General features: G+C 39.9%; 1 protein-coding gene across 4 annotated transcripts in view; it reads left to right on the top strand.

The window, feature by feature from the left end:
* STRN (striatin) overlaps positions 1-13,132 on the top strand; it is a 55,337-nt gene that overhangs the window by 8,208 nt on the left and 33,997 nt on the right. For all 4 annotated transcript variants that reach the window (XM_083496838.1, XM_083496837.1, XM_083496840.1 and 1 more), the window contains exons 2-5: positions 4,199-4,302; positions 6,884-6,957; positions 7,740-7,818; positions 8,862-9,029. In XM_083496838.1, the coding sequence (XP_083352964.1) occupies positions 4,199-4,302; positions 6,884-6,957; positions 7,740-7,818; positions 8,862-9,029 (425 nt within the window). The remainder of the gene's footprint in view (positions 1-4,198; positions 4,303-6,883; positions 6,958-7,739; positions 7,819-8,861; positions 9,030-13,132) is intronic.

The raw sequence follows: 13,132 nt of genomic DNA, 5'->3' as shown, positions 1-13,132 counted from the left end.
CACTATTTCATTAGCAACTTGTTTCAGGCAAATTCCTTGCTATTGATTAAGAGAGAGCTTCGTTTTCAAATTTTGTACAGTGTTGTTTATTTTCCAAAATTACCGTATTTTTTTGCTCTATAAGACTCACTTTTTCCCTCCTAAAAAGTAAGGGGAAATGTGTGTGCATCTTATGGAGTGAATGCTGGCTGTGCAGCTATCCCAGAAGCCAGAACAGCAAGAGGGATTGCTGCTTTCACTGCACAGCAATCCCTCTTGCTGTTCTGGCTTCTGAGATTCAGAATATATTTTTTCTTGTTTTCCTCCTCCAAAAACTAGGTGCGTCTTGTGGTCTGGTGCGTCTTATAGAGCAAAAAATATGGTACTTTAGAAGTACAAAGTTGTTGGGAGCCTTGATCTGTGCACTCAAGTCTGCAGCTGTTATTGCTATCACATCTGCAGGTGCATGTCTGTCCTAACTGGGCCAACAACTCTTTAAGTTAGAAAGGATGGGAAAAGCATGATGTGCAGCAACAATTCAGTCCAACTCTGTGTTTATAGAACTAGCAGCATGGTACGTGGTGGAGAAGATTGGAAACACAGTGATAGATCTTAGTTTTTCTTTCTGAGTATCCCCATATGAAAGTGATTTGCTTTGAAAACTGATATGCCACAAGTTTAACATGAGCCAACAGTGAGTGCAGCAGCAAAAAAAGCTAATGCTATTTTAGGCTGCATCAATGCAAGTATAGTGTCAACAGAAGTGTAGTAAAAGTACCGCCCTATTCTGCCTTGGTCAAACCACACCAGGAGTCTTGTGTCCAATTCTGGGCACCACAATTTAAGAAGGGTATTGACGAGCATGGGGCAGATGGAGCTTGTAAACCTGGAAAGGTAGCCAATCTAGGATAAGGAAAACTCTGATCCTAAGCCTTGGGATATCTTTGGGAGAGGAAAAGGCTTAGCCTACACAAATCCAGAGTCGAGTCCCTAAAACAGTTGAATGGTGTCTTGTACATCTCCTTCCAGCAACTCCTGCAGCCAGGCTGGTGCAGAATGTATTGCTCTGCTTTCCATCAGTGAGGTTGAGAAGGAGGTCTTATCATATGGGGAGCCAGGACCTCCATACATGCTGCACAGGCTTATGCTCCATAGGAGGTCACTTTGGTTCTGCCTACACAGCAAAAACAACATGAGAGGCAGCAGTTATAGGTTACTGGTCTCTGCAGGTGCTGTGATTCTCCAGCAGTTTGACTTGAGTGGACCCCAGAGGCACACTCCATTGTCTCTTGAGACCGCTGGATACCAACAATTGGCAAGCTAGAATGTGTGCAAAGGAAGGCGACCAAGATGAACTAGGGTCTGGAAACCAAGCCTTATGAGGAACAGTTGAGGGAGTTAGATAGGTTTATCCTGTAAAATAATAATAATATTATAATAATTTATTATTTATACCCCGCCCATCTGGCTGAGTTTCCCCAGCCACTCTGGGCGGCTCCCAATCAGTGTTAAAAACAGTACAGCGTTACATATTAAAAACTTCCCTGAACAGGGCTGCCTTAAGATGTCTTCTGAATGTCAGGTAATTATTTATCCCTTTGACATCTGATGGGAGGGCGTTCCACAGGGCGGGCGCCACTACCGAGAAGGCCCTCTGTCTGGTTCCCTGTAGCCTCACTTCTCGCAATGAGGGAACTGCCAGAAGGCCCTCGGCGCTGGATCTCAGTGTCCAGGCTGAACGATGGGGGTGGAGACGCTCCTTCAGGTATACAGGACCGAGGCCGTTTAGGGCTTTAAAGGTCAGCACCAACACTTTGAACCGTGCTCGGAAACGTACTGGGAGCCAATGCAGATCTCTCAGAACCGGTGTTATGTGGTCCCGGCGGCCACTCCCAGTCACCAGTCTAGCTGCCGCATTCTGGATTAATTGCAGTTTCTGGGTCACCTTCAAACAATTGCAGTTTCCGGGTCACCTTCAAAGGTAGCCCCACATAGAGCGCATTGCAGTAGTCCAAGCGTGAGATAACTAGAGCATGCACCACTCTGGCGAGACAGTTCGCGGGCAGGTAGGGTCTTAGCCTGCGTACCAGGTGGAGCTGGTAGACAGCTGCCCTGGACACAGAGTTAACCTGCGCCTCCATGGACAGCTGTGAGTCCAAAATGACTCCCAGGCTGCGCACCTGGTCCTTCAGGGGCACCGTTACCCCATTCAAGACCAGGGAATCCCCCACACCAACCCGCTCCCTGTCCCCCAAAAACAGTACTTCTGTCTTGTCAGGATTCAACCTCAATCTGTTAGCCGCCATCCATCCTCCAACCGCCTCCAGGCACTCACACAGGAGGAGATAGAGAGGTGATGATAGCCATCTTCAAATATCTGAAGTGCTCTCATGGAAGATGGAGCAAGCTTGTTTTCTCCTGCTCCAGAGGGCAGGACTGAACCAGTTTATTCTAACTATGAGAATGGAGAGCCCAAGTAAACATTAGGAAGATTTCTCTGACTGTAAGAGCTGTTTGACAGTGGAAGAGACTCTCCTTCAATGGAGGTTTTTAAACAGAGGTTGGAGGGCCATCTGTCAGAGATGCTTTAGTTGTGATTCCTACATTGCAAGTGGTTAGACTAGATGACCCTTGTACAATTCTGTGATTATATGAACTGTATAAGGAATGCTGGATCTTAAAGCTTGGGCTGTAAACACATGTGTGCTTTAATAAATGAAATTTTAACGAGACTTGGTTAGATTGTTTTGCCCTTTAAACCTTTGTTTTAATTCTGAAATTCTTAGGATCCATAAATCTTCTGTCCCCACCCTCATCCTACAATACTGAGCTGAGAGAGATTCTAAGGTATATTTTACCTTTGATATTATTGACTGAGGTCGGACTGGAACAAAAGGAGAAGACATGCTCTCCCCTGCCCCCCCCCCACGCAGTGACTAAAGCAATTCAGTATCCCTGCTCCATCCCTTCCCCCCTTCCAGGCCTTTAGGAATTGCTGCAACTGACTGAGTGGTGACCTTATAGCCAAGAAGCCTTTGCAAAACCTGTTGGTAATGTTTCTAGGGTGTGTGTATAAACTGGAATGTCGCGAGCAGCCTTGGGAGTGGCTGCAAAACAACCTTAAGGGGCTGTTAGTCCTAGTACATTTCAGTTTGCATTCCTTCTGTTAAAATACCAAATACAGTACTAAATACTAAAGTCAGATTTGGTTTAGGCATCTTGTGCGCAACCAGGCACTTGATGGTTAGGCCAGCCTTCTATATTGTGGTTTGCAGCTTTTCCTCCTCCTGCTATTTTTTAAAAAAAGTTTATTACTGGGTTTACAGTTTGCTTCATTATTGCCAGAGATACACAGTACACTGTACAGCTGTTTATGAAAGCCTTTGAAGCTTGCTTATCACTGATGCACTACTTGTCATGTTGCAGTTAAACCATGTCTTCCCATGCTAATAACTACCTTACCAACGCTTAAGGTTTAGTCCATGTATGGTGATTACAGCCGCTGGCACACCATACATCTGAAGCATGTTTAAAGCATATGGTTTCTCCCAAATTATTCTGGGAAGGTAATTTGTACAGGGTGCAGGGAATTGTAGATCTGTGAGGGGTAAGCTACAGGATTCTTTGGCATAAGTCATATGCTTTAAATGTGTGGACACAGCCTAAAACTATTGACCATGTGGCATTATAATACCACCGTTTACCTTTCTGTGTGCTAGGACTCAGTTGCTTTTTCTTAGAATAGTGACTGCATCATGTGAAGGCTTTTCCTATAAACCTACTCTGAAAAGAGGTCTCCTATTGTGCATCTTTGATTTGTATTAAGTATTACATCTTCCTTCAAATATATGGGGGGGGGAGAGGAATAAATCCTCCTTTCCTTTATTTTCCTTTTAAAATAGTAAAATATTAACTCCTACCATTTAATCTTCAAATGCCATCAAACCTCCTCAGCAATCTTTCTATAGGGAAAATCATGTCAGTTTGGTAAGTGGCAGGGCTTAGAGAATGTGAGGTCTGCTGTGGGAAGTGTATGCATTGCCACTGCTTGAGGTACTGTTACTTGCTTGGTTACAAGTGGGCAGACCCTCTATTTTGCAATGTAACATGTTGAAGAACGGCTTAACTTTCAGATTGCAAAATTGTCCTGGAATGTCTTTGGAGAAGCAAGTTGGTTTTTTCCTTTGAAAACTGCAATGTAAAGTATTGTCTCTTTCAGGCCCAAATTGCCTTTCTTCAAGGGGAAAGAAAAGGTCAAGAGAATTTGAAGAAGGATCTAGTGAGGAGAATAAAAATGCTGGAATATGCTCTTAAACAAGAAAGGTATGTGCCAGTTTTCTAAACCCTGAATTGTTAACTGTGAGTATAGGAACAGCTTCTCAGTCTTGGAAAGGCAACAACACTGACCTTCCAGTCTCTATTCATGCCTTCACCACAAAACAGCCTGTAGCTAAGTGCAGGCTTTTCCAAACTGTTCAGCAGAAAATATAATTTTGCCAAAAACCTCAGCCATACTTAACTTTATAGATATTAATATTGTTGCCCATCCGTGAGGCTTGACTTAAACTCTTTCCTGATGAGAGAGAGGGAGCAGAGCCCATGTGTCAAGTTATTTTAAAAATGTCTGGTAAACTAAATGCACCGAGAAGAACAGAAAGCGTTGAATAGTCAGTCTGAAGATGCAGAAAATATAGATATGGTATGTAAGGAATCAGTCAGTTATTTTAATTTCCACAATGTAATTTACAAGTATCTTGATGTGCTAAAATCCACAATAAAATGAGAAGAGGCTAAGTCAAGATGGGAAAGTCAACAAATAAATTACTAATGTGCATTTAAGCCAGACAGCTGACCAGTGCACTTGTTTATAAGACAGTGTTGACAAATGTGCATCCTGTATCAGAATAAATCAATTGAACTGCTATATTGATGTCAGTTGAGCTGCTCATTGCTGACTTGCAGCTGAACTGTGTTTGGGAAAAGACCTAGGGCATAATTAGACTTTTAAAAAATTACCAGTCCAGAAAAGGCTTCAAAAAGCACACAAGCTGTCAGGTGATATGGGAAATAACTAAGAAAAAAATAGAATCATAGAAACCGTAGAGTTGGAAGGGACCACAAGGGACATCGAGTCCAACCTCCTGCAATGCAGGAATCTTTTGCCCAGTGTGGAGCACTTTGCTTCCTTCCCAGAAACTAGGGCTGGATTCAGAGAAATGTCCTCCTCACAAAACCTTTCAGAAGGTGCTCCGTCCAGTTTTCAGATACCCACTTCCTTCCTCAGTTCGTCGTGCCATAGTCCACCCCATTCAACAGAACCCTATAACCATTGGGAGAAGCTTTCTTGGCTGCTTGGAGGGGGACACTTTCCCCCCTCATCACGACCCTTTGAAGTAGGAGCTGCTGAGAGTTAGCCAAGGCCACCTACTGAACTTCATGGATGAACGGAGATTTGAACACCTGTCTCCCACCATTTTCCAGGATGTTGGCTAGTTCTGCATTTTGCATGATTGTTAGGTGACTGGTCTATCTCTGTGTTGTGGAAAACTTTGAGTTGCAGCAATCAAGGAAAGTGCAAGCTTTGGTATTGTTGTTCTATCTTTTCTAATGCCTAAACCCAGAATGCTCTAATATAGCTTAGTTTAGGTTTAGTTTATTGTTTATATTCCCATTTATATCCAAAATTGCTGCTTTCTGGTTACCGCCAAACTGAAACTGGCATTACCTCTGTGATAGACAAACAGTTAGCAGTTATGTTCAGATGGTCTCCAGGCAGGAAACTTATATTGCTTGTGTGAACTCTCAAATTGACCAATTCCTTTGGGGTCATTTAGGGTGACTGCTTTTACTGAATATTTTGAAGATGCATAAAGGACACAATTTCTAGAAGTGGTTTGTTTTTTTATAAACACTTTATAATTTGTGACCCAAAGAGCTACTTTCAGCAAGCCTGTGGACTTGAGCTAACCAAATAGAAATGTTGACTTGGAGCAGCAGATTGTGATGCTGTCATAAACTGCCTCTGTAATTTTCAAGTTCCATTAGAGGGAACTGTTTAATTTAAAAGTTCACTTTCCATGAGAGCACAGAAGTAGCTGCATGGCTCTTTGGATTCTGCCCTATGTTGTTGGTCTTGTGAGTAACACATTGATAAATTATTATGCATTGTGTTGGATCCAGAGTTTCTGTGAGCAGAGCACTGCTCCCAGGATGCTCCAGCAAGTTGCAGTACTATATCTGTTCTAGTACATTTCAAAGCTGCTCTCGTGTATTTCAGTGCTAACATTGTCAGGAGATTAAAATGTAACAATATCCCTTAAAAGACACCCATCTTTTTATATGTCATACATGCCCACAATCAGTCTCACTCACTTTCATACCTTAAGTACTATACTGTACTAAAAAAAACCCCAATACCCATATTTTTATGTAGGCCTTTTGGGTTATGTTTCTGGTCAGTGCGAGATTAGAACCTTCTCCTTGAGAGAGCTCCTGCCTCAGTGCTTTTCCTGGCAGCATTGCTTGTTTATGTCTCTTGGTTTGGCAGCAACTCCTGCATGTTTGGCAGACTTGGTAAGCACAGCTGGATTGGATTTTTCAGGTCTTTAGATTGCAGGTTTGGCAAACTAAACTGGTCCTTTCAGTAGGAGCCGGCCTTGTGAGATTAATTTGCCCATTGTTAGTAATTCATATGCCAAGCATATATGAATGACGAAAAACAACAGCAAAGGCTCATAATGCTTCTGATGTTTAAAAAAGAATGATTTAGAGAAGGCATTTCTAGGGAAAATGCATGTATTTTACACTGAAGAAACAAGTGGGAGCAAAATATTTTCATGTCCTCTTTCTAAAGGACAGGTAGCATTTTCACACACTAATTTACTCCTTTTCTTTTCCTTTATAGAGCTAAATACCACAAGTTAAAATATGGAACAGAGCTGAATCAGGGAGACATGAAGCCTCCTAACTATGATTCAGGTAAGGGTTGATTTGTGTGAAGGAAAACGAGACTTGGCAAAAGAGAAAAAGCTGCCGTTTTGTGAAATGTATTGGCTTAGTCTAATATGCATGTAATAGAAGGCTTTGAGGGGTTGGGTGTGACTACTGGCCCTGCACATCCTCTGTCTCTTCACGTGCAAATCTCCCTCTCTCTCTCTCTCCAATTAAGTCTGTCTAAATTTAACCTTAGCCTTCATGGCTGTTGTCCTCTTGGCTTAAAATTAAACCACCTGTATGCTGCCAGACCCATAATATATAAAACAATGTTAAGGAGGATGCTTATCGTTGGTTTTAATTCTTGTGCTCTCTTAACAAACAGTTTGCTGGCCCTTCTGTCCTTAGTGGGAGATTTAAGGAAAGTTACATTAGGAAAATACTTAGTAGCTAAGTATTCTCCTGTGCTGGCATGCTGCATATGCACCCATTGTTTCAAAATTTCCTCATTACCGAAAGCAACTTGGTTTCTTTCTCTTTTTGAGGGAATGTGACACTTTGTGAACAGGTGGAGAAGGTATACTGTTGTTAAACTTATCACAACTTTTTATGTTCCTGTTCTGAATTCTTATGTACAGTTTGCATTTGTTCTCCTGTGTTGTATAGATCCTTGCAAAAACACAGATATATAGGAATTAAACGTACATTATTCTACAGATTTAAATAATTAAGAGAGTGTAACTATTTTATTTTTTTAAGCATGCTATAATGTACAAGACTGCTTACGAAAAGCAGGTTTCAAAACTATATTGGTTTTAATATTTCAGATGAAGGGAATGAAACTGAAGTTCAGTCACAGCCAACTAGTCAGCTAATATGGAAACAAGGACGACAGCTACTCAGACAGTAAGTGACCTAAAAACGGGTTTCAGATGAGCGTCTTTCCTATCTGGGACTGAACCTTGGACCTTTTTACAGACAAAGCACATGCTCTCCTGCTGAGCTATGCTTCTTCCCTGAGGATAGATAGCAAAATTATAACGAAGGCAGGATGAGGTATTGATTAAAACTTGAATAGCTTGTGATGAGAAAAATAGGGAGGGGTTAAAGTGTGTCACACTTGAAGGATGGTTCTTAAATTAGTTCTGCGCTGTCCTGATAGCAATAAGGATTGGGTATGGAAGGCTGCTCATTCCACTCCTCCCCACTTGAAAACCCCATGTTAAGTGTTCCTGTTTGGAACTTCTGGTTCTAGATTGAGAGAACTGGAACTCCTTTCACCAAGAGCCTTGAGTTTACTGGAACTGACCAGCAGGGCTAGGTGACAGGTGAGGAAAGTCAGAAGCATGACAATATTTATTCTTTGTGGTCATTGCAATAATGTTTGAAACCTTTTTGCTCAAAAGTTTAAGGATTGCAAAAAGATTAAAAGCAAATTTAATCAATTTCTGACTTTATTGTAAGGCAGTATTCATGTGAGAAGGGAAGCTAGAAGGAAATGCTGTTTGGTAGAATAGACAGTAGAGAGAACACAAATTCTTATAAACTTGCCCAATGGCCAAGAACGCTTTGGTAAGGCATTGGTTTTGATTTTGGAAAATTTCTTATAAAGAGTTGCCTATATAAAAGTAACTGTATTTATGAAAAAAAATGGGTTGAAAATGCACGGAGAACTTTTGTTTCTTTTGGCAAGTATAATGAATAAAGTATTGTGTATATGCAGACAGCAGAGCTCTTTGCCTTTCTTGGGGACTGTAGAGACTGGTACTGCAAGAGACAATCCCCTCTGAAACTGGCACAAGAAGATTTGTAAGCCTGTTGTGTCAGCACACAGCTACATTCTTCTTCTTACCACAATCTATTGGTTGATTCTGGGTGGATTGTGGCGATTGACTGTAACATCTTTGCTGAGAGCTCACGAGCAATTGACATGGTTTCTATATATACAGATATCTGCAAGAGGTGGGATACACTGACACCATACTGGATGTGAAGTCAAAGCGGGTACGAACTTTACTGGGTCTCTCAGGTGATGGTCCAGACAGGGAAAATGACAAAAACCAAGAATCAATGGTGAACGGCACAGATGCTGAGATTAAAGAAAAGGTGATGATTGGGTAAGTGCTTTTGACAGTGGGATGCTTCCAGTGGTAAAAATTATGCTTTTGAACATAATGTACTTAAGTACATTTTCCAGTGGTGTCATATACTGCACCAGTTTATTACATTTCAACTTTGTGTGTATATTTGCTGAATTTTTCATTCTGTTCCTTGTAATCTAAGCAACTAAATTTGCTTAGTCTAGGAAAATTAGTGGACTCCTTTTTTTTTTTTTTAAGTACTGTAGTAGGTTACATCAAGCTCAATTTAGGACATTGTTAGGTTTGTGAGTAGCCTGTTCTTCTAAGCAGATATTATGCAAGTCTTGAAAGAAGTGTCATGTCCTGAGATGTAACATGCTGCTTGCATCCCAAACTGTAAACACAACAATTGAGTTTCACAATGTATGTTAGTAATTTTGCTGATGGTTTAGAGCAGATTTGGATGGCAACTGGAGGGAGAAAAGACTTAAATTGTTCATATGAACTTTGGGTTCAGGGGATTCCACTCCTGTGGAATTCTTTATTTTTCTTTGGTGACAACTCTGTTGATAAGAGTGTGTTCTTATTTACTATTATGAGACTAGTTCTAAATCAGCAGGGATAAATAACAAAAGGCAAGAAAACATTTTCAAGAGCATTTTTTTTTAAATTTGCTGCTTTCTAAGGTGATGTAAAAATGTCATAATGCTTCCTTAAAGAAGAATTACTTGTTCTGTCCATGAACAATTTTATGCAAGTCAATGTATTTGCTAATGTACAGATCCCAGTGAAAACTTTTGCACTCAAGAGCATCATGTGGACTTGGGATGTATCCTGGAAGATATTGAATCCATCAGTGGAAACATTATCTTGATAGTTTGACAGTTATAATCTTACTCACACATGTTTCATAATGTTTACTGAAAGAAATGGTTCACTACTTCAGATCAGCACACTGGTGCTATGAAAGATAAGTACCACAGCTCAGCATGACTGAACTCAGCAGGGGACACTAAAATAATTAACCTTTGTATTAACATCTAGGATTTCCAGTGTTTGCCGTGGATGTAAAAGATGCACTTTGTCATTAACATATCTGGCAGAAGAAAAACAAATGAAACCGGGTGTAGCCTTGCGTGGGGTACCAGTTAGTTCTCATTTTAATACCTGCTTCTTTAGTTTAATGATGTTACCTTTCCTTTGCAAGTTAAGTAAAAAGTTGGGGGAACTGCATTGTTCTGCTATCTGATGCACAGTGTGCAGTAATAAAGCCTAGCCCATGTAACATTTCTGATTTTCAAATTGACTTTGAAGCATTGTTGTAAACATTTGTAAATCTTATCTGGTAATATGTTTAAGGTGTTTTTCAAGCAATAAATGCTTTACTTCTTTTTTCATGAAAATGCACCTTTCAACTGTCTTGCAAATTGAGTTTTATAATTGATAAAAGTTGTTAGTTGACTCAATTCCAACTTGGAATTCCTTCCAAGAGGTTCATGGTAAAGCTGAATGTACACAAATATCGGAACTTGCTAAAGGATCTTGCAGTAATAGTAATGTTGGTTTTAAAGTTCTCTGTTCTAGAAAGCAGAGACTGATTTTATTTTAAGCTTACATTTTAAGATTAGGGTTGTGCCAGGTATTTTCCAGTTCATACTAACATGCCCAAGGACTAGCGCTTTGCATATATTATTTTCATTTATCTAATTGATTCTGTTTATGAATCACTTCCCATAAAATATGTCAGAACGCTTCACAATGAGAACTTCAACAATGAAACTAATTAAAGACAAATTCTGTATATAAAAACAATTTCAAATCTGAGACAGACTGGGATTAAAACCTTGAAAAAAGGAAGGTCTTCAATAGGCTCCAAAAGATGATAGAGATGGTGCCTCTCTGTTGTGTAACGGGAGGCAGTTTCAAAGGGTAGGTGCCACCACCCTGAAGGCCTGGTTCCACACTTCCTTCTGTTATTTGCTGCCTGTGGTTCAGCTAAAACAAAACAACTTCCATGAGCTGAAAACACTTCCAGTTGCCCAAGGAGTGACATAGGTTTCTGCTGATCTCGCCCACCCTGGCCAGTAGCTGCAGATTCTTGTACAATATGAAGTGTGCTCTGAGGTCACAAGGCAGGAGGAAGTGGGAAAGCCACTTTCTTTGAGCAGAACATTAGGGTTCTATATTGCTATTTTGGGGCTTTTTGCCCTTATTACTGCCACTTGATGTTCCTGGGACTGACCAAAAGCCAGTCAAGAATCATGTTGTAAATGTGATGACATCACTTAGCCAATCAGATTTAGCTGCATTGCAGCATCAGAAACCCAATTCAAAGTGAAGATCATGTTTCCTGATCTCACATGGAATGGTCTTAGTGATGACATCATGTGACAATTAGATTTGACTGTGTGACATCACAAAGTTGATTTGCCAAATGCCAGAAGGGGTGCTCTTGTTCATAGCATTATTGGGAATATTGATCAGCACTTAGGCTTATAAATTGATTTAAAGCACAAATAATAAAAGTTGTAGCCGAATCCGAGTCTCTTCCACATTTGCGCCCTTTCTGATGTTTTAGGGATTCTGCTGTTGTGCTGTCTCTACTCTCCACCTCAAGTCTTCATCAGACAAAGAAACTATAGAATTGAAATCCTTTTTTAAAAAATTGAGATAAGACCTAAGGAAGGTGTATAGAAAAGATGTAACAAGCCCTTTTCTGTGTAACTCATAAGTATGTAATAGAAGAATAAGTGTATATGTCATATGATTATTACTTTTAAAAGATAAACCTTATGATACTTCTTGGATTTTACTGTGTGATGTTTTTTGATTTTCAATATTATGATTCTGCACATTGTGATATTTCTGTTTATCTGGGCAGTAAACTTTAACTGCATTTTTACAAGAATTTTGCATTAATCAATGTGATATTTGCATAATTTGTTGGGCAGTGTGTATAAAAGAATTCAGAATGTGTTCATCACTTGAGACTTGTATGGGACAGTGAATATCATTTCTTTAGCAAGATTTTCGCTTTAACAGTGTTAGTATGATGACTGTTGCTTCATGTCCACCATTTATGCATACCTGCCAGTGTGTAAAGTCTGCATAAAGTGGAGAACAGGATCACTTTGTGTGCACCTATCACTTCCCTGGACTGCCTCATGTTCACATAGATATCTTTACCTAAACTCAACCTCAAATGTATGTGGGTCTCATTGGCATTAGCCTTACCCCTAAAATTATGTGTGTAGGGTTGCATGTGCATAAATCCCATTTAAATATTATATCCAATTCGTAGATTCCAAGCAGACATGACTTAGGAGCAGGCAGCTATTTTAATTATTTTCTGCCACCACATGCAGAAATATTCATATATCTCTGAAAAAGGTTATATTGTAATGTTTCTACAATATGGTGCTAGTTAGCCACAGAAGGCAATGTGTTTTATGACATTTATAGGACACACAATAGCAAAGTTCTCTGGGTGGCTTACAGTTAAATCTGAATGTATGTTTCCAGAACTTTTGAGACACTTAGGCTGCAATCTTATGCACTTTTGAGCATAGGATTGCACTATTGGCCCTATTAATATATTGACAAACATGCATGGGGTTTTTTTTCCTTGAAATTTCAGATTTTAAAAATTGTAGCCTTGCTAACTTTCCTTTACATTTTTCTATACCCTGACTGACATGGCATTAATTATGACCTGGCCCGTTTTCCTTGTTTTACTGCCTTTTGTTGCATAATGAAAAATTGCTTGTCTGCACTGCCTTGGTTACCCACACAGCCTCCTAGTATGCTTGAAGCTATATTTTAAATGAAAATGCAGTGTAGAAATAATAATGAATCCTCTCTCATTTTAGTGTTTAACTAGTAATTGGAATCAAGTGACGGGTTAAATAAGAGAGACTTGTAGCTGGAAAGTGTGCACATTTAAGAACAAAATAACAAACTCTGGATCCCAGCAGTGTTTTATTCTCAACTTTCTTCATAGTTTCAGGAAAAGAAACAATACAACCATCTGGATAAGAGAAAATGTATTTAATAGTTACTAAGTGAATGAAGAAAACAGCAATTAGTTTCTTTAGGAAAACCTGAAGGAAGTATCAGTAAATCTAGGTGTTTGGGGAGCT

This window comes from Podarcis liolepis, assembly GCF_965112155.1.
Source record: "Podarcis liolepis genome assembly, chromosome: 3".
Taxonomy (NCBI): Eukaryota; Metazoa; Chordata; class Lepidosauria; order Squamata; family Lacertidae; genus Podarcis; species Podarcis liolepis.
The sequence above is the reverse complement of the archived record's forward strand: the minus strand, read 5'-3'. Positions and strand labels throughout refer to the sequence as shown.